The sequence below is a fragment of the Oncorhynchus tshawytscha genome, linkage group LG26 (assembly GCF_018296145.1).
Source record: "Oncorhynchus tshawytscha isolate Ot180627B linkage group LG26, Otsh_v2.0, whole genome shotgun sequence".
Lineage (NCBI taxonomy): Eukaryota > Metazoa > Chordata > Actinopteri > Salmoniformes > Salmonidae > Oncorhynchus > Oncorhynchus tshawytscha.
Genome location: NC_056454.1, coordinates 5558548 through 5580685, shown reverse-complemented (window position 1 = coordinate 5580685; position 22138 = coordinate 5558548). Strand labels below are relative to the sequence as shown.

At 42.3% G+C, this 22138-nt stretch overlaps 1 protein-coding gene across 3 annotated transcripts in view; it reads left to right on the top strand.

Moving 5' to 3' along the window:
* LOC112225087 (collagen alpha-1(XVIII) chain) overlaps positions 1-21266 on the top strand; it is a 179044-nt gene extending 157778 nt beyond the window's left edge. For all 3 annotated transcript variants that reach the window (XM_024388712.2, XM_024388710.2, XM_024388709.2), the window contains 15 exons: positions 4775-4828; positions 7979-8050; positions 8136-8201; positions 9843-9870; positions 10367-10420; positions 10536-10570; positions 11060-11191; positions 11357-11516; positions 12167-12231; positions 17311-17439; positions 17603-17635; positions 17794-18189; positions 18458-18655; positions 18886-19001; positions 19742-21266. In XM_024388712.2, the coding sequence (XP_024244480.1) occupies positions 4775-4828; positions 7979-8050; positions 8136-8201; positions 9843-9870; positions 10367-10420; positions 10536-10570; positions 11060-11191; positions 11357-11516; positions 12167-12231; positions 17311-17439; positions 17603-17635; positions 17794-18189; positions 18458-18655; positions 18886-19001; positions 19742-19955 (1752 nt within the window). In that variant the 3' untranslated portion in view covers positions 19956-21266. The remainder of the gene's footprint in view (positions 1-4774; positions 4829-7978; positions 8051-8135; positions 8202-9842; positions 9871-10366; positions 10421-10535; positions 10571-11059; positions 11192-11356; positions 11517-12166; positions 12232-17310; positions 17440-17602; positions 17636-17793; positions 18190-18457; positions 18656-18885; positions 19002-19741) is intronic.
* The last annotated feature ends 872 nt before the right edge of the window (positions 21267-22138 follow it).

The window sequence follows — 22138 nt, the reverse complement described above, 5'->3', positions numbered from 1 at the left end:
GTCTCTGAGCCTGTTGGTCTGAGACCAGATGCTCCTATACTGTCTGCCAAACTGTAAGGGAGTGAACAGTTAGTGACTGGGATGTGAGGGGTCCTTGATGATGCTGCGGGACTTCTTCGGGCACCATTTTGTGTAGGTGTCCTGAATGGATGGGAGCACGGCCGCATTGAGCGACAGTAGGGCAAGAGATATTGTCAAGAGAGAGTGTGAGGCAAGAGTCTGCACTTGTCAGCACCAGCACAGATACTGTTAAGCATCTTTGCATGTGCACGACAGTTCACGTCTCTCTTCTGCAAGGGGATAGCTGCATGACAGCAAATGCTGACATGTGCAACCACTCGCTTCATGCAGTCTTAGTTTGTGTCGGAAGTAGCCCTGTTCCTCGTGGTAAACACATATTGCTGAGTCTACCTTAAATAAATTGAGCTGCCATGTATATCAATAGCTATGTTTCCATTAACTTGTCTAGTGATTTTATTGTCAACATTTAAAAAGTTTGCATAGAAAATGGATTCAGCAATTTCCTGCTAGGGTGCATTTCAATTGAACTATCTTGTGTCGATAAAAACAGCTGGACGTAATGATGTCCCACCTAAAACGGCAAATAGCGGCAAATTGCACATTAATAAATTGCCAACAGGCTGTATGCCCTCCCACATTATTTTCATGTCTCAGGTATAGCCTGCGAAAGCCAGCATGTATAAAATGCAATAATTTAATTTTATAAACCGGGTAGTTTGGCTCCTGGATGCTGAATGGTTGAAGTCCGTGGTATATCAGACATTATAAACATGGTGGTTCGAGCCCTGAATGCTGATTGGCTGACAGCCGTGGTATATCAGACCGTATACCACGGTATGACAAAACGTTTATTTTTACTGCTCTAATTACGTTGATAACCAGTTTATAATAGCAATAAGGCACCTCGGGTTTGTGGGATATGGCCAGTATGCCACAGCTAAGGGCTGTATTCAGGCACTCCGTGTTGTGTCGTGCTTAAAAACAGCCCTTAGCCGTAGTATATTGCCAGTGCTTTATTGCTTAATTATACCATGGCATTGTTGAATAGTAATTTCTGATTGGCTTGAAGGGCATTCTAGAGCGTGCGTTATTTCCCTATAATGCACAGTATCAGCATGGTAGAATTCAGTGGCTATAGTTCATTCTTATAGCCATATTTTTATTCCTTATAACTGGAACTTCCATCAGGAGCTCGCCAGGTAACTAGATACTAGTCTTTGTTAACCACGGCTAGCGGTCCTCTTTTTTTTCCGCCCCGGAATCAGCCAGCCTTAGCTCTGACAATCACCTGCCAGTCTGCACAGCGCGATATCAACCCAGAACATATCAGACTGCTTCTCTCTACCATATCACTGGATTTCTGCCGCTCTGGATCTTTACACCGGATCATTACTAGCTAGCTGCTACTGGTAGTTAAAGCCTCTGTCCCGAAGCCAACACCAGCTAGCCTTGAGCTAGTCTCGAGCTAGGCCCATATACCAACTAATTCTAGGACTACAATACCTCCTTTGCAAATTGGTCTGGACCCTTTATTGTCGACATGGAGCCCCGACAATCCATCACGACTGGACTGCCGAAGTGAACGCCCAATATGGTCTCAACAGGCTATTCTGTTACGATATCGCCACAGGACCATCTACTGGCCCCGGCACGCTAGCTTTTCTGAACGCTGTGTCCCCTGCTCGCCCATCATAGTAGTGACTACCGAACAGCACCCTGACTCACCTATTGCTGCTCTTTTGACCCTATGATCACTCGGCTACACAGCTGATGCCCCCTCGACTGTTTCAATAACACGGTACCTCATTTGGTTTACCTGTCAGCCCCAGCCTTGAACTCAGGTCCTGTATGTACCTAACTGACCTGCTCTGCCCATTCATTGCCATTTACCCGTTGTTGTCTTAGGTCTCCTGATCAACACCTGTGATTGCTTTATGCCGCTCTCTAATGTCAATATGCCTTGTCTACTGCTGTCTTGGCTAGTTTTAGTTTTATTTCACTGTAGAGCCAAAAGTCAGACTCAAAATGCCTTTCGATAGCTTTTTCGTCCCACCCCACACACATGTGGAGTCTTCACCTAGAGTAATTGATGCCTCCAGAGATGAGACCTCTCTCATTGTCACGCAAAGCATTGGTTTACCTTCACTGTACTCACATCCTACCATACCCTTGTCTGTACATTATGCCTTGAATCTATTCTGTCACGCCCAGAAATCTGCTCCTTTTATTCTCTGTCCCGAACGCACTAGACGACCAGTTCTTATAGCCTTTAGCCGTACCCTTATCCTCCTCCTCCTCTGGTGATGTAGAGGTGAACTCAGGCCCTGTAGCCCCCAGTTCCACTCCTATTCCCCAGGCGCTCTCATTTGTTGACTTCTATAACCATACAAGCCTTGGTTTCATGCATGTTAACATCAGAAACCTCCTCCCAGAAGTGTTTTTTTCATTGCTTTAGCACACTCCGCCAACCCTGATGTCCTAGCCGTGTCTGAATCCAGGCTTAGGAAGACCACCAAAACCCCTGAAATTTCCATCCCTAACTATAACATTTTCCAACAAGTTAGAACTGCCAAAGGGAGCGGAGTTGCAATCTACTGCAGAGATAGCCTGCCGAGTTCTGTCTTACTATCCAGGTCTGTGCCCAAACAATTTGAGCTTCTACTTTTAAAAATCCACCTTTCCAGAAACAAGTCTCTCACTGTTGCCGCTTGCTGTAGACCACCTTCTGGCCCCAGCTGTGCCCTGGACACCATATGTGAATTGATTGCACCCTATCTATCTTCAGAGCTCATGCTGTTAGGTGACCTAAACTGGGATATGCTTAACACCCCGGCCATCCTACAATCTAAGCTTGATGCCCTCAATCTCACACATATTATCATGGAACCTTTCAGGTACAACCTCAAATCTGTAACCACGGGCAACCTCATAGATATCACCCTGACCAACCAGCCCTCTAAATACACCTCGTCCTAAACGATATCATACCCGCCACCGATATAAGACAATACTATGCAGCCGTATCCATCGACCTGGCCAAGGCTTTCGACTCTGTCAATCACCGCATTCTTATCAGCAGACTCAACAGCCTTGGTTTCACAAATGACTTCCTTGCCTGGTTCACCAACTACTTCTCAGACAGAGTTCAGTGTGTCAAATCGGGGGTACCTGTTGTCCGGACCTCTGGCAGTTTCTATGGGGGTGCCACAGGGTTCAATTCTCAGGCCGACTAATGCAAGTAAAACTAAATGCATGCTCTTTAACCGATTGCTGCCCGCACCTGCCCGCCCGTCTAGCATCACTACTCTGAATCTGAACGGTTCTGACTTAGAATATGTAGACAACTACAAATACCTAGGTGTCTGGTTAGGCAGTAAACTCTCCTTCTAGACTCACATTAAGCATCTCCAATCCAAAATTAAATCTAGAATCTGCTTCCTATTTCACAACAAAGCGTACTTCATTCATGCTGCCAAACATACCCTAGTAAAACTGACTATCCTACTGATCCTTGACTTCGGCGATGTCATCTGTTTTTATCACCAAAGCCCCATACAATACCCACCACTGTGACCTGTATGCTCTCATTGGCTGGCCCTCGCTTAATATTCATAGTCAAACCCACTGGCTCCAGGTCATGTATAAGTCTTTGTTAGGTAAAGCCCCGCCTTATCTCAGCTCACTGGTCACGATAGCAGCACCACCCGTAGCACGCACTCCAGCAGGTATATTTCACTAGTTAACCCCAAAGCGAATTCCTCATTTGGCTACCTTTCCTTCCAGTTCTCTGCTGCCAATTACTGGAACAAACTGCAAAAATCACTGAAGGTGGAGAGTCATATCTCCCACACTAACTTTAAGCATCAGCGGTCAAAGCAGCTTACAGATCATTGCACCTGTACAAGGCACATCTGTAAATAGCCCACCCAACTACCTCATCCCCATATTGTTATATATATATTTTTTGTTCCTTTGCACCCCAGTATGCACATTCATCTGTTCATGTTTGAGCTGCTTTTGAAAGCAAAAGTTAAATATAAAAACATTATTGGCATTGTTGAATTCAATTTCCATAATAGCAAGCTAGGACTGATGGTTTGGTTAGCTAAATTAGCAAGTCTGTCTGTTTGGTTACCAAGGAAACTACTGTAGCTATCTAGTAAACTTCCTAGCTACTTCAGTGGATGTTAAACACAGTTGAACAAATGTGTTAAATTATAGCCATGGTAGAAAAGGGGCTCTATGCATTCTCTGGAAAATAATGCAGTTCCGTGGAAGGTGAGTTCCACACACCTTCCATGTCATTTATTATTTTCCATAGAACACATAACCCTTCATTGAGTATCCCTTACATATTTGCCATATTCTAATAATTGTCATGTGCCAATGTATTGCCATGGCCCGTGCCATAGTGAAACTCCTGTAGATCTGAAATAATTGGATGGTGAAACTTGCCAGCCAACCAGAAAAGCAAGGTGAAGCAATTCAGGCATTGAAAGTCAGGACAATCCTTGTCCTGCAAAGAAGCATTATTTTTGTAGTTGAAAAAAACTGATTTTGCATGCAATTCAGGAGTTTAGAATACTATGTGGAGCTTAATTATTACTCGGTGACATCACATACCTTGAAAATGATTTGACAATCATAATTTTAAAAAACACAAAACAAAACAAAATCCACCCCTGTTGAACGGATAAAAATGTTTTTAGTGAATGTGTTTTTGTCACATATGATTGATGTGTTGTTTGTGCAGGGGCAGTATGGACCTTCTGGGATAAAGGGTGAATTTGGAATGCCTGGAAGACCTGTAAGTACTGGAGCTAAATTTCTAACTTTACAATTACAGTAGGGTCTCAGTAGCGTGAAAGTAGTAGTGTCACACAAAGCAATATGGATGTAATTACTGTTGCAGTTGCAAATTGCTTGTGACATCATCTCAAGCTAGCAAGCTAACCACGCTAGTGACGAACAAGCTAATGCAGTTCATGTTAGACATTTTCAGTTAAAACTGGACAGAGAAACATCTGGTTTCACTTATAAAATGACCTTTATTGACTTCCAGACCATCTACTGTACATAAACCATGACTAGCCAGGGTGTCTAGAGTTGTTTATATCAGGGGTGTCAAACTCATTTTCCCCCCGCGGCCACATTTGGTCTCTCGGATTTCCTCGCCGCCCAAAATGATGGATAAAAAACCTTTATCCAATTGTCTATGCTCTGACTGTCTGACTGTCTAGCTTTCATTTCGGTGATTATTAGTGAGCTGGACACAGTCAAAACACTGTACTAATGTTGGTCCATTATCATTTCAACACAGTTTCGATTTGGTTTTAGTCATTTAGAAGTAGATTAACTCCCCCCCACAATTTTTTTATTTAAAAAACACAAATATGTGTATATATATATATATATATATATATATATATATATATATATACAGTGGGGCAAAAAGTATTTAGTCAGCCACCAATTGTGCAAGTTCTCCTACTTAAAAATAATTTTCATCATAGATACACTTCAACTATGACAGACAAAATTAGAAAAACAAACCAGAAAATCACATTGTAGGATTTTTTATGAATTTATTTGCAAATTATGGTGGAAAATAAGTATTTGGTCAATAACAAAAGTTTATCTCAATACTTTGTTATATACCCTTTGTTGGCAATGACAGAGGTCACACGTTTTCTGTAAGTCTTCACAAGGTTTTCACACACTGTTGCTGGTATTTTAGCCCATTCCTCCATGCAGATCTCCTCTGGAGCAGTGATGTTTTGGGGCTGTTGCTGGGCAACACGGACTTTCTATGGGCTTGAGATCTGGAGACTGGCTAGGCCACTCCAGGACCTTGAAATGCTTCTTACGAAGCCACTCCTTTGTTGCTCGGGCGGTGTGTTTGGGATCATTGTCATGCTGAAAGACCCAGCCACGTTTCATCTTCAATGCCCTTGCTGATGGAAGGAGGATTTCACTCAAAATCTCACGATACATGGCCCCATTCATTCTTTCCTTTACACGGATCAGTCGTCCTGGTCCCTTTGCAGAAAAACAGCCCCAAAGCATGATGTTTCCTCACCCATGCTTCACAGTAGGTATGGTGTTCTTTGGATGCAACTCAGCATTCTTTGTCCTCCAAACACGACGAGTTGAGTTTTTACCAAAAAGTTTGAATTTTGGTTTCATCTGACCATATGACATTCTCCCAATCTTCTTCTGGATCATCCAAATGCTCTCTAGCAAACTTCAGACAGGCCTGGACATGTACTGGCTTAAGCAGGGGGACACGTCTGGCACTGCAGGATTTGAATCCTTGGCGGCGTAGTGTGTTACTGATGGTAGGCTTTGTTACTTTGGTCCCAGCTCTCTGCAGGTCATTCACTAGGTCCCCCCGTGTGGTTCTGGGAATTTTGCTCCCCGTTCTTGTGATCATTTTGACCCCACGGGGTGAGATCTTGTGTGGAGCCCCAGATCGAGGGAGATTATCAGTGGTCTTGTATGTCTTCCATTTCCTTATAATTGCTCCCACAGTTGATTTCTTCAAACCAAGCTGCTTACCTATTGCAGATTCAGTCTTCCCAACCTGGTGCAGGTCTACAATTTTGTTTCTGGTGTCCTTTGACAGCTCTTTGGTCTTGGCCATAGTGGAGTTTGGAGTGTGACTGTTTGAGGTTGTGGACAGGTGTCTTTTATACTGATAACAAGTTCAAATAGCTGCCATTAATACAGGTAACGAGTGGAGGACAGAGGAGCCTCTTAAAGAAGAAGTTGCAGGTCTGTGAGAGCCAGAAATCTTGCTTGTTTGTAGGTGACCAAATACTTATTTTCCACCATAATTTGCAAATAAATTCATAAAAATCCTACAATGTGATTTTCTTGATTTTTTTTCTTATTTTGTTCTTCATAGTTGAAGTGTACCTATGATGAAAATTACAGGCCTTTCTCATCTTTTTAAGTGGGAGAACTTGCACAATTGGTGGCTGACTAAATATGTTTTTGCCCCACTGTATATATACAGTACAAGTTAAGAAGGGCTGTCTTCTGTATACAACCCCTACCTTGTCACAACTGATTGGCTCAAATGCATTAAGAAGGAAATCAATTCCACAAATTAACTTTTAACAAGGCACACCTGTTAATTGAAATGCATTCCAGGTGACTACCTCATGAAGCTGGTTGAGAGAATGCCAAGGGTGTGCAAAGATGTCATCAAGGCAAAGGGTTGCTACTTTGAAGAATGTAAAATCTAAAATATATTATGATTTGTTTAACACTTTTTTGGTTACTATATGGTTCCGTATGTGTTATTTCATAGTTTTGATGTCTTCGCTATTATTCTACAATGTAGAAAATAGTAAAATTCAAGAAAAACCCTTGAGTGAGTAGGTGTGTCCAAACTCTTGACTGGTACTGTCTATTTTTTTATTCAAACCACCCGCGGGCCCTATGTTTGACACCCCTGGTTCATACATTTTCCATTTGGCATGTATTTTTTGTCGCTATTGGTGCAGCACTGACAGCTGTGTTGACATGGCATCTAGGACGGATTTCCGATTGGAACGATATCAACGAATCGTGTAAACTCTTTTCTGCTAACTGATTGGATATTGAATACAGTCAGTTGCACGAAATAGGATTGATTTCTATCTCTTGCAATGCAGCTAAGTTGCAGGCAACATTTGTTGCAAGCAACATAAATTGCATCCAGATTGCTTCGTGTGACATCAATTTAAGAGATACAGATGTTTCCTTTCGTTGAGCAGGTGTGGAATAAGTCAAAATGTACATAACATCTATTGCCAGTTTGAGTGTTATTATGGAAAGTAAGTACGGAATGCTACAACAACTACTACTACTTATACTACTACTACTAGTATTATCTCTATTATTATTTCTAGTGAATGCTCCTTTTGTAAGGCCTGTGTAGTGTCTAACTGTCCATGTCTGTTTCCTACAGGGTCGCCCTGGTGTAAACGGATACAAGGGTGAAAAAGGAGAGCCATCCACAGGTGCCGGATTTGGCTACCCAGTAAGTGTGACATGTGCATATAACATTGCACTGGGCCGGTTTACAATCCAATGGAAGTGCACTGACTAATGTCATCTCTTTTCAGGGTGTCCCAGGCCCACCCGGACCCCCAGGACCTCCCGGACCAGCTGTGCCTGTGGACCGCTTCAACGTGAGTTTATCAGAATCCTTTTTCCCAAAACCAGGGTTTTGTTCATTCAGCACCAAATGGAAGACTGACAACTTTGACTTGTCTAATAAGCAACAATCACTTTAATTTTCCAGTGCATGCCCTAATGAACACAACCCTAAAGATCATATACAGTTGAAGTCGGAACTTTACATACACTTAGATTAGTCATTAAGACTCATTTTTCAACCACTCCGCAAATGTCTTGTTTTTTTTATTTTTTAAATTTTACCCCTTTTTCTCCCCAATTTTGTGGTATCTAATTGTTAGTAGCTACTATCTTGTCTCATCGCTACAACTCCCGTACGGGCTCGGGAGAGACGAAGGTTGAAAGTCATGCATCCTTCCGATACACAGCGCGTATCCAACCCGGAAGCCAGCTGCACCAATGTGTCGGAGGAAACACCGTGCACCTGCCAACCTTGGTCAGCGTGCACTGTGCCCGGCCCGCCACAGGAGTCACTGGTGCGCGATGAGACAAGGATATCCCTACCGACCAAACCCTCCCTAACCCGGACGACGCTAGGCCAATTGTGCGTCGCCCCACGTACCTCCTGGTCGCGGCTGGTTACGACAGAGCCTGGGCGCAAACCCAGAGTCTCTGGTGACAACTGGCGCTGCAGTACAGCGCCCTTAATTTTTCCAACATTTGTTTACAGACAGATTATTTCACTTATAATTCCCTGTATCAAATTTACATACACTAAGATGACTATTCCTTTAAACATCTAAGAGAATTCCATAAAATGACGTCATGGCCTTAGAAGCTTCTGATAGGCTAATTGACATCTTTTGAGTCAATTGGAGGAACACCATCAGAACAGCTTTGCTGCAGGAGGGACTGGTGCACTTCACAAAATAGATGCCATCATGAGGAAAAAAACCATGTGGATATATTGAAGCAACATCACAAGACATCAGTCAGGAAGTTAAAGCTTGGTCGCAAATGGGTCTTCCAATGGACAATGACCTCAAGCATACTTCCAAAGTTGTGGCAAAATGGTTTGAGGACAACAAAGTCAAGGTATTGGAGTGGCCATCACAAAGCCCTGACCTCAATCTTATAGAACATTTGTGGGCAGAACTGAAAAAGCATGTGCGAGCAAGGAGGCCTACACATCTGACTCAGTTACACCAGCTCTGTCAGGATGAATGGGCCAAAATTCACCCAACTTATTGTGGGAAGCTTGTGGAAGGCTACCCGAAACGTTTGACCCAAGTTAAATCATTTAAAGGCAATGCTACAAAATACTATTGGAGTGTATGAAAACCTCTGACCCACTGGGAATGTGATGAAAGAAAGAAAAGCTGAAATAAATCATTCGCTCTCCTATGATTCTGACATTTCACATTCTTAAATTAAAGTGGTGATCCCAACTGACCTAAAACAGGGAACTTTTACTAAATGACTAAATGATTAAATGTCAGGAATTTTTAAAAACTGAGTTTAAATTTATTTGGCTAAGGTGTATGTAAACTTCCGACTTCAACTGTACCATCGATGCCATTGTCCACAAAAAAAGTCTATAATGCCATCTTCACCTAGGAATAAGAAATAAGATATCATGTTTGTGTGCAAAATACTGGAGAATACTTTAATGTTTAATTTCCCATTTGTTGCAGGGATATGACGCCTCAAGGAATTATCCAGGTATGCTGACAATGATTTGTTGTCTTTACGTCAAACATAATACATCTTGAAGACAGAGGATTAAATTTGGCACATGAGCATACCCAGCAGTCATCCAATTGAAGAGTTGAAAATGAGACAGTTTTTATTCTTTAAAGAGACAAACATTTCCCCATCAACCAATTGTATTCAGCTATTGAAGAAAAAGGGATTCGTGATCAATCTACCGTCAAGAGATTAGGCTAATGCTTTCATAAAAAGCACCTAGATTTGGGGAATTTACTGATAAAAAACTGGAACATCAAATAGTGCTGTCAAGGTTTAATTTAGACTTCGAAATCCATTCTGTTTTAAAACCATTCCATTAGCCCATAAAAAAGTTACATTTGACTGCCATAGAGCATGGGTAGTGCAAACAACCATTACAATACAGTGATACAAATTATATTTATTTCTAATAGAAATGTTTCCATATTTATTTTCTAAACTGTGTATATTCTTATCATGTTTTTTGTAGCGACAAAGGGGGAGAAAGGTGATCGCGGAGCTCAAGGTCTCCCAGGAACGCCAGGTAAGACTTTTATGTCTCAATACAGCACAGGGGATAACAACAACCACTTGGTTTTATCTTAAGGCTACAATTCAACCTATATGCTTTTCGTGATTTTTAACATTTTTATTTCCAGGTGTGGCCTCTAACTTAGACATATTCACATTCAAGGTACAGTATTATCATTAATAGTACTACAGTATGCATTACATACAGGGATTTAGTAGCTAATATAGTAGGTTTGTACAATTTGGAACACTGGTTGAGATGGCGTAAACATTCATGCAAAAAGCACGAATTTGGCGGAACAGGTGGTTAAAAGATATTCACAGAATAAAGAGGTGCATAAACAGCGTTTACAAACATTTAACCTCTACTACATCGCTGTTTATTTTTTAATCTAGCCTTAGAGAGTTCTCCAATAAAAATGTATCTGGATTTCACTCATCTCTTTGTATTTTGCCTTTCTATTTCTCTCACCACTTTTTGGTGTAAAGAGCTCTCTACTGCCAGTCCAGATTCTGCACACTCCTCTTCAATTAACCTAAAACCTAACAAGAAGTGAAATGCTATTATCCTATACCTACATAATCCTATCATCCTTGGCTCCTTGGCTACGTTTGACAGGACAGAGCATTTAATAGATGTTTGTCTTTGCAGAATGACCTGAAAGGAGAGCGTGGGGATTCTGGCATGAAGGGGGAGAAGGGAGAGCCAAGTGGTGGCTATTATGACCCCCGTTTTAGAGGACAACAAGGCCCACCAGGACCCCCTGGAAACCCAGGACTTATGGTACGAAATTTAGAGGACATAAAATGAACTTGTCACAACCTGATATCAGTCATTAAGACACCTTACAATATCTGTCATGTTTTGCTAACCAAAATGGAAAGAGGGCCTTATGGTGAATGTGGCACAAGTAAAGTTAAATGTTATTTTCCATTTTTTTTATCACAGGGTCCAAAGGGAGATTCAATCATGGGCCTCCCTGGTCCCCAGGGCCCACCAGGCTCCCCAGGGATCGGCTACGATGGTCGTCCAGGAATCCCAGGCCCACCAGGTCCTCCCGGGCCCCCAGGGTCCCCCTCACTACCAGGGGCCTATAGACCTAACCACTGTGAGTTTCCTAACCAGTGACAAACACAATGTCACAATAGTCTTCAATAGGGTATACTCCCAAGGTAAATTTTACATTGGTGGTGGTTTGGAGTGAGGTACAAGCAACTACACAGAGTATACAAACCATTAGGATCACCTGCTCTTTCCACGACATAGACTGACCAGGTGAAAGCTATGATCCCTTATGTATGTCACCTGTTAAATCCACTTCAGTCAGTTTAGATGAAGAGGGGAGGAGACAGGTTAAAGAAGGATTTTTAAGCCTTGATGCAATTGAGACATGGATTGTGTATGTTTGCCATTCAGACGGTGAATGGACGAGACAAAATATTTAACTGCCTTTGAACAGTGTATGGTAGTAGGTGCCAGGTGCACCGGTTTATGTCAAGAACTGCAACGCTGCTGGGTTTTTCACACTCAACAGTTTCCCATGTGTATCAAGAATGGTCCACCATTCAGCCAACTTGACACAACTGTGGGAAGCATTGGAATCGGCCAGCATCCCTGTGGAACGCTTTCGACACCTTGTATGCTGTTCTGAGAGCAAAACGGGGGTGCAACTTGATATTAGGAAGTTGTTCCTAATGTTTTGTACACCCAGTGTATATCATATCATATCGTCATCATTTATTTTTTTCTTCATCACAGCCATCAATATTCCTGGCCCCCCCGGACCTGCTGGACCACCTGGAACTCCTGGTCACACTTCAGGGGTAAGGGGTCATCCCACAGTCTGTCATACAGTATTTGATTTTCTTTATATTTGTTTATCTTTCACACTGAGCGTTATCAGATCGTCAACCAAAACCTAATATTGGATTAAGGGAACACGAGTGAACAAATAACACATTTCTATTAGTGTTGTACGGTATACCAGTACCATGGTAACATCACAGTACCAAAACGTCATGATACTTATGATACCAATGCGGTAGTACTGTTCCAAATGATACCACCACATTTTTCAGCCCTACCGATCTAAAGAACCCGCTGGCGTCTGCTATAAAATGTTTAAAAAGACAGTTTTGTTTATAAATTCAGTTGAATTTAAGCAACAGCCACTAGTCTCTTGTATGCATAGGTCCAATAATATCCTATTCATTTTCATGCGCGTATGAGGTGTGGCAGCTGTAATCAGCCAGTGGGAAATGTAGACCCAGATGCATCTTCTGTGGTTAGATTTCTACATTTGTTACATTGGATTACCGTGCACAGCGAGTAATGTTTGTACATTGTATAATTTAATCACCTTTTATAACCAAGTCTACATGCCAATCTGAGTAGACAGTGCAAGTTCATTGTCATGCAGCCTCTGAGTGCCAGAGAATGAAAATGGGGCAATGTTTCGAGACAGGCATGCTGCAAGACCCTTTTCCTATATTCCTGTGGCAATCAAATTTGCCTAGACCTACTGTCAAGTTACCAGGTTAGCTAGCTAGGTAACATGACTGAACAAAGTTGTTTATCAAACCAATAAGTAGCAACCCGGCATTAGTTTAAAACGGCCCGCGACACTTCCCGCCACATGGTTTGTCAAATTATATAAAATTCTTGAGAACAACTCGTCTCTAGCCTAAATGGTTTTGAAGAAAATACCCATATTTCCAGAGATGCCTTTTTTTCTTTCTATTGGGATTCACACTAATTTTATTTTATTTGACAAAACTTTTTAAACTAATCCCGAGTCGCTAATTATTGGTTTATTTTTTAATCATGTTACATAGCTAGCTAACATGATAACTTGACAGTAGGTTCTATTGGTTGCAAGAATTTTGTATAATTACACATTTGAATTCGGCGTCGTTTTGTGTATCAGCTCATTAACCATGTGCCATTGAATCGGTATGGGAATCTCTTCCCAACTATTTAGCCATCTACAATGCCTTCGGAAAGTATTCAGACCCCTTCACTTTTCAAAATGTTGTTAGGTTACAGCCTTATTCTATAATTGAATAAATTGTTTTTTCCCTTTTCAATATACACACAATACCCCATAATGACAAATAAAAAGCAGGTTTTTATCATTTTTGCTCATTTATATAAAAAATATATATTATATTTACATAAGTATTGAGACCCTTCACTCCGTACTTTGTTGAAGCAACTTTGGCAGCGATTACAGCCTTGAGTCTTCTTGGGTATTTGGGGCGTTTCGCCCATTCTTCTCTGCAGATCCTCTCAAACTCTGGCAGGTTAGATGGGGAGCATTGCTGCACAGCTATTTTCAGGTCTCTCCAGAGATGATTGATCAGGTTTAATTCCAGGCTCTGGGTGGGCAACTCAAGGACATTCAGAGACTTGTCCCCAAGCCACTCCTGTGTTGTCTTGGCTGTGTGCTTAAGGTCATTGTCCTGTTGGAAGGTGAACCTTTGCCCCAGTCTGAGGTCCTGAGAGCTCTGGAGCAGGTTTTCGTCAAGGAGCTCTCTGTACTTTGCTCTGTTCATCTTTGTCTCGATCCTGACTAGTCTCCCAGTCTGCCACTGAAAAATATCCCCACAACATGATTCTGCCACCATCATGCTTCACCGTAGGGATGGTGCCAGATTTCCTCCAGATGTGACGCTTGGAATTCAGGCCAAAGAGCTCAATCTTGTTTTCATCAGATGAGAGAATCTTGTTTCTTGTGGTCTGAGAGTCCTTTAGGTGCCTTTTGGCAAACTCCAAGAGGGCTGTCATTTGCATTTTACTGAGGGGCTTCTGTCTGGCCACTCTACCATAAAGCCCTGATTAGTGGAGTGCTGCAGAGATGGTTGTCCTTTTGGAAGGTTCTTCCATCTTCCCAGAGGAACTCTGAAGCTCTGTCAGTGTGACCATCGGGTTCTTGGTCACCTCCCTGACCAAGGCCCTTCTCACCCAATTGCTCAGTTTGGCCAGGTGGCCAACTCAAGGAAGAGTCTTGGTGGTTACACACCAAAACCCTGGATAAACCTGCAATAGTAATTGGCAAAAACTAGAAACCGCTGCACCTCCTTTACCGTGGTGGGAGTTGGCCAATTACGCACGGCTGAAATGCGGTCACTCTCCATCTCCACCCCTGAGGTGGAAATGTGGTACCCTAGGAAGGAGACGGACTGTTTGAAGAACAGGCATTTCTCAGCCTTGACGTACAGGTCATGCTCCAACAGATGACCAAGCACCCTGCACACCAGGGACACATGCGTCAGTGCGTTGTAGCGGAGTATATCAGAATGTCGTCAATATACACCACTACAGGTCCCTGAAAATCTTGTCTACAAAGACTTGGAAGACTGATGGAGCATTCATCAACCCGTACGGCATGACGAGGTACTCATAATGCCCTGAGGTAGTACTGAAAGCTGTCTTCCACTCGTCTCCCTCCCGGATACGCACCAGGTTCTAAGCGCTCCTGAGATCTAGTTTGGTGAAGAAGCAAGCGCGCCCCATGCATTGACTCAATCGCTGTGGCTATGAGAGGTAGCGGGTAACTGTACCTCACAGTGATCTGGTTGAGACCTCGATAGTCAATACACAGGCGCAGACCTCCCTCCTTCTTCACAAAAAGGAAACTCGAGGAGGCGGGTAAAGTGGAGGACCGAATGTATCCCTGGCGCAGGGATTCGGAGACATGTTTTCATAGCCGCCTGTGACAGGGGATACACGTGACTCCTGTGAAGTGCGGCGTCTACCAGGAGAGTTATCGCACAACCCCCCCCCCATCGGTGGGGTGGTAATTGAGTCGCCTTCTTTTTGGAGAAGGCGAGAGTCAAATCCGCATATTCAGGGGGAATGTGCACGGTGGAAACCTGGTCTGGACTTTCCATAGTAGTAGCACCAACGGATATCCCGGGAACAAAGGGGATCCCTAAACTATGGGCGAACGTTCTGTCTATAAAATTCCCAGCCGCGCCTGAATCGACAAGCGCCTTATGCTGGGACTGCGGGGAAAATTCAGGAAAGGTGACATACAAAAACATGTGTGCAACAGAGGGCTCTGGGTGAGAATGGTGCCGGCTCACCTGGGGTGACAACAGAGTGCCCTGCCTGCTGCCTCGATCCCCAGAGGAACCAAACCGGCACCGACAGGCAGTGTGACCTCTGTGGCCACAGTTGGTGCACGAGACGAAACCTCCTCCGGTCTCCCTGCGCACAGAACCTCCCAGTTCCATGGGCATCGGAGCGGTGATGCTGGGGGATGGAACCGACAGACCCCACTCTGGACATCCGCGGGTAGCCAGCAGGTTATCCAACCGAATGGACAGGTCCACCAGCTAGTCGAAGGTGAGGGTGGTGTCCCTGCAGGCCAACTCCCGACGGACGTCCTCACGCAAACTGCAGCAATAGTGGTCGATCAGGGCCCTGTTGCTCCATCCCGTGCTGGCGGCCAGGGTCCGAAAGTCCATGGCGAACTCCTGGGCGGTCCTCGTCCCCTGCCTCAGACAGTAGAGACATTCATATTATAGTGTTATGTCACAAAGTGTTATGTTTGGGGTAAATCCAATACAACCCATTACTGAGTATAGTGGTGACTGCATCATGTTATGGGTATGCTTGTAATCGTTAAGGACTGGCGAGTTTTTCATGATAAAAAATAAATGGAATGGAGCTAAGCACAGGCAAAAATCCTAGAAGAAAACCTGGTTCAGTCTGCTTTACACCAGACAATGGGAGATGAATTCACCTTTAAGCAGGACAATATCCTAAAACACAAGGCCAAACCTACACGGGACTTGCTTACCAATGAACAGTTTTGACGAGTTTGTGATAACATGCGTCTTGGTGAGAGGTGTAGGAGTCAGGCGCAGGAGAGAGCAGGGATGTCTGAGAAGCGTGTTTAATAATATAGTCCACCAATACAAAACGGCACAGACAAAAATCCCAAAACTACGCTCTTGAATAATCAGAAACTCGAGAAAACGCACGGAGGAACAAACACAGTTCCGACACTTTACATACACGTGCGTAATAGCGAAAAAACAACAAACATCAAATACAATCGAGCGCAATGCACACAAGTCTAATCCTGCACGAATTACGGCAGGTAACAGGTGCCCTATATACCCACAGAAATCAAAGCAATTGAAAACCAGGTGTGAAAAGGAACACAGACAAAACAACCAGAAAAAGAAAAAGGGATCGGTAGCGGCTAGTAGACCGGCGACGCCGAGCGTCGAGCGCCGCCCGAACAGGGAGAGGAGTTACCTTCGGTAGAAGTCGTGACAGAGTTACAGTTTTGACGTAAAAAATGGTTGTCTAGCAATGATCAACAACCAATTTGACAGAGCGTGAATTTTTTTTTAAATAATAATGGGCCCTATGTTGCACAATCCAGGTGTGGAAAGCTCTTAGAGACTTACCCAGAAAGACTCACAGGTGTAATTGCTGCCAAAGGTGCTTCTACAAACTATTGACTCAGGGGTGTGAATACTTAAGTAAATTGGATATTTCTGTATTTTTCTGCATTTTCAAAAAATTAGCAAAATAAACATGTTTTCAGTTTGTCATTATGGGCTATTGTGTGTAAATGGCTGAGGAGAAAAAAAGATATAACCAATTTTCACTTCAGGCTGTAACACAACAACATGTGGAATAAATCCAGGGGTAGGAATACTTTCTGAAGGCTCTGTATATGTACCATAAACCAGAGATTGATGTATTCAGTTAAGTGGAGGAATCTCAGAAAAAAAGCAGATTCAAAGATTGTAAAGGTGTACTGTATTTTGCTTTGGTCAAAAGTGAATGTATTCATCATAACTAATATGATTCACTGGTTGTTTGACTGATTGATATATGTCATCTTGTATATGTACTATAATATGTACTGGTCTCCACAGGTGACAGTTTTGAGGTCATACGACACCATGATTGCTACTGCAAGACGCCAGTCGGAGGGCACCCTCATCTACATTGTCGACAAAACAGATCTCTACATCCGAGTCCGCAATGGATTCAAACAAGTCCTGGTACAGTCATACATTTTTATTTCATATGAGAAATGGGTTCGTAAGGTAGGAAGGAGCTGGAGATGCACATTCAAAAAGTTGAAGTGCAGACTAAAAGAAACTTAGAAAAACACAACTCAGCAAAGAATGTATGTACTTTTTTCATATGCTTATTGTTTTTCAGCTCGGTGACTACAGTCCCTTCTACAGAGATCTGGTCAGTTGTTCTATCAATGTTAAAATGTGTAAATAAAAGAGAGAAAATGTATCAACTTATTTAATGAATAGCTATTGATATATTTGAGGAAACAAGGTCATGGTCATAAAATCAAGTACGACTTTTCATGTCAAATAAATAATGCTCTTAATCTTCAGGACAACGAAGTAGCAGCTGTCCAGCCCCCCCCTGTCGTCAACTACCCCCAGTCCCAGGATCACTCAGCCAACAATGGAGCTGAACACTTCTCCCAAGGCGGTACCGCCACCCTCCCCATCAAGCCTCCTCCTCACAAGCCGGTGGAGATCCCCAGGCCTGCCAGACCCGACAACCGCAACCCCGACCCCAGATATCCCCCTCAGTACGACCCCAGATATCCCCCTCAGACTGACGCTAGGTACCCCCCTCAGACAGATGGCCGCTACAGCCATGTGCAGCCTGAGAACAGGTATCCCAACCAGCCCGAAAGCCGATTCCCAGTCACCCCCCAGAGAAGACCCGTTCCCCTTCCTGTTCCCCAGCCTGGCGGTCACTTGCATACATCAGGGCCAGGAGTGAGTACCTTTATCATCATTTAATGTGCCTTCCCAGAAAGTATGTATTGTTCAAATGTTTTCATCTAAATAGTGTGTGACAACACAGCTCTTAGCTCCCTCAGTAGATGCCTACTGGAGAACTTATTTGTATTGCTTTTAATCTTTTTAAATGAATTTATCTTATTAACACTTTGTTCTAGCTAGCTATTTGTGTAGGTAGCTATCAAGTAAACGCAATGATGAAGACCTGATCTGTTTCTATAACTCATCTCTCTTTTCTGATCAGCTCCACCTGATCGCCCTGAACATGCCCCAAGTGGGCAACATGCGGGGCATTCGTGGGTCAGACTTCCTGTGTTTCCAGCAGGCTCGTGCTGTGGGCCTGAAGGGCACCTTCAGGGCTTTCTTGTCCTCCAAGCTCCAGGACCTCTACAGCATTGTTCGCAAGTCCGACAGAGACAGCCTCCCCATCATAAACCTGAAGGTGTGTAAACATACTACTGAAAACACAAGTCTAGACTGTGGGATCCCACTTCTGATACCAAATTGACATTGCGTTTAGTGAAGTAACCTATTCATTAGCATTTCATGAAATTCTAGAGATTGTTTCAATCCAACACTGTTCAGCATCAAATAAGTAATGAAATGCTGCCATGGGTTTTCATTTTAACCTTGTTTCTCTTGCTGACGAACCAATATGCTCTCTCCCTTTAGGACCAAGTGCTGTTTAATAGCTGGGAGTCTATGTTCAGTAAGACTGGGGGCAGGATGAAGGAAAATGTACCAATCTACTCCTTTGATGGCAGAGATATCCTTAGGGACAGTGCATGGTGAGTGGTTGCCTCTCAGACACAGCTACACAGTAACATCTCCAGTGTTGAATCAACTTTAATAGTGTTAAATCTACAAAGTCCATTAAAGTCCCTGAAGCTAGCTAGCAAAATAAAATCTATATTATTATGCTACACAGAGTAAATGTTACACTTTCTAAAGTGTTTGCCAACACTTGTTATTGTTGCATTCATTCGCAATGGTGTAACGTGTTAAAAATCTATTCCACCAGAGTCATTCATTTTATTCTAATAGTTGACCACCTTTTAACACTGTAGAGTGTTACCTTTAGTTTTACAATATCAACCCTCTCTGTGAAATGTTTTACTCTAATAGAGTTGAATACCTTTCAACACTGTATGGTCTAACCTTAAATTATGCACATGTAAAGCTGCTTAATTTATCAACGTACCTTAATTGATGGGACATTCTCTTTGGCTGTTAGAGAGAATTTGCCATTTTTTTTATCTAACCGTGCAGTATCATTCTTTTTATGGCAAATAGTTACTTTCTCATTAGTCATAATGAGTGTCGCCATAAGCAAAAATAATGTTTTATAAAGAGTGGTAGCTTAAGTGGTAGTCTATGTATGTATGGTATGCCAGGGCTTATGCCATACTGCTTATAACAGTGACAAGAAGGCACTGTATTATCATTATTTTTTAAAATAAAAATGTGTCTAATAAGGTGATGTACTTAAGGTGATTAACATAATTTCCTTCGATTTGTTTCCCTTCAGGCCTGAAAAAATGGTCTGGCACGGCTCTAGTAATGAGGGTCACCGCCAGACTGACAACTACTGCGAGACATGGAGGGCCGGAGACCACGAGGTGACAGGTCTAGCGTCCTCACTGCAGACCGGCCAGCTCCTACAACAGTTGCCCAGCAGTTGCTCTAGCTCCTACATAGTGCTGTGTATCGAGAACAGCTCTCTCTCACACTCCAAAAAATAATTTACAAAAACATCCCTGTCACTTTGGTCCAAGTAAACGCATTACAAGTGTACAAACAGGCCCATTCCTCCTCCCTCCGCCCCTAGAAATATGACGTCTTCGAACTGGGTCTGCAGCGCTTGCCTGGCAGAGAAGTTTCCCATTGTCTTCTCTATCCCTTCCATAATGCCAAAGAGACGGGTCGAACAGAGAGGTGTTTGCCTTTTTCTCGGGGCATTGGCACATATTTTCCAAGGGGTTGAACAAGAGAAGAGAAGCTAACTGCGGCAGCATTTTTTAAATTGTGTGCGTAAAAAAATCTGTTTGTATATAATATGTCTGTTTGAGTTTTATTTTATTCCTGATTTGATGTTACTTTTGAAGCGGTCTTTAAATTTGATATATTCAACCATTTTAATGTACCATTTTCCACATTTTCATTTTATTTTCATTCCATTTAAGGCTTGTAGGTTACAGCAACTTTTTAAATGATATTTTAAGAATTAAAGAAGATAATAGATATTTATTTTTAAATGAAGTTATGTTAAAACACACAATTTGATTTGGAATAGTAACACATGAAAAATGCCTTAATCCATATTGTAGTCAGCACTTTTTCACAGACTATTTCATACATTTACACAGGTGAGGGTGTTTCTAACCTAATATGGAAAACTGTACGTTGCGAAAAGGAGTGTGTGGTTTTAGAAATGCATGTCAAAAGAGATTATGCTTTGATGTCAAGATAGTTTTATTTACTTATTTTTAAAAGTAAGGTAAGATATGATGACTCTTAGAATAAATATGACTAATTCCTACATCTGTAGAAGTTTACTGTACATGTCTACTTGCCATTTTACATTTGGTGAACATTATGTTTTATATGTCCTCTTTGGGCATAGCCTACACTAAATTCACCATACTCAATCCAAGACGCAAGTTACAATGTCTTTCGTAACCGTAAAGCAGATGCTGAAACAAATTTGATGTAAGGGTCAATTTTGCTTTTAATCAAAAAATATATAATCCTGTTGATAATAACCTGCCATTGGGGTTTGAAAATGTTTTGAGTTCAATTTGGTGCTAATCTCTATTGGAGTGACTGCTGACTGTAATGGTTAAGGAAACCCAGATGTATTTTATTAAGACACATTGTAGTGTCTTAATAAGCAACCTTGTGTTGATTAATTTCTGAGACTATCTTGGCTATAGTGCTACTGTTGTGTCTTGACTGAACCAGCATGAACCTGTGGATATTCATAATTTTTGTAACCAGTATGTGCTGTATCATTTCTCAGAGGCACTAAATAAATGTTGTTGTTTTTTAATTCATGACACTGTGGATACAATGTTTTTTTCGGCCAATATTTCAATGTAGTGTTACATTATGACTGGTTTTGTTGTGGAAAATGTATGTGCTGATCCAGTAGGTTTAAAATATGTAAACCCATTTCTACAGACACTTGGACATTAAATATATTCTGCTACTATCATGTGGATAGAAATACAGAAGTTTATATTCTTATCCAATTACGTGGTTATCATAATTTGTCTGCTTACCAGCCAAATTAACAAATGTTTGGTCTACCTAGCAAAATCTTAAAGGTAAACAAGGAATAGAACTAATAGTCCCATGAATTGAGATTGGATTTGTTCAATGTATATTGGTATACTGGTATATTAATCTGTTTGGAATTTCTCTTCTCTGTTTTCTCCAAAGTAGATTTTTAACCCGTGCCCCAGGAAACTAGTTCCCTATCCAGATTCATGGTTGACAGACAACCACCTTTTGATGAGATTGCAATCCCACCTCAGCACCTTTTACTCCAACAGCACTGTTTTATGGCCCACTCAATGGGATTTAGCTGTGTGTGGCCTTGCAAGCACCTTCTTAACACAAATCAATGTCCTTGGTGACAGAGAAGGGTGCTCAAGGTTCCTTGTAGGTGGTCCCTTAAATAAGGCCGTTGGAGTAGGGCTCAAGCATACTGCATTATGTGCCCTCAGTGCATATATATAGGATGATTGTCCATGCCAAAGCCATTGGCACATAGGTCCAGATGATTGTAAAGTGAACAATCATACAATACAGATTGGTGGTCCAGGTCCTCCACATTGTTGTTGGTCATTGTGATGTGTGCATTCTGTTCAATTAGATACATTTTTCTATAGAACGACACATTGTTGTGAAAGATGGATGAGTA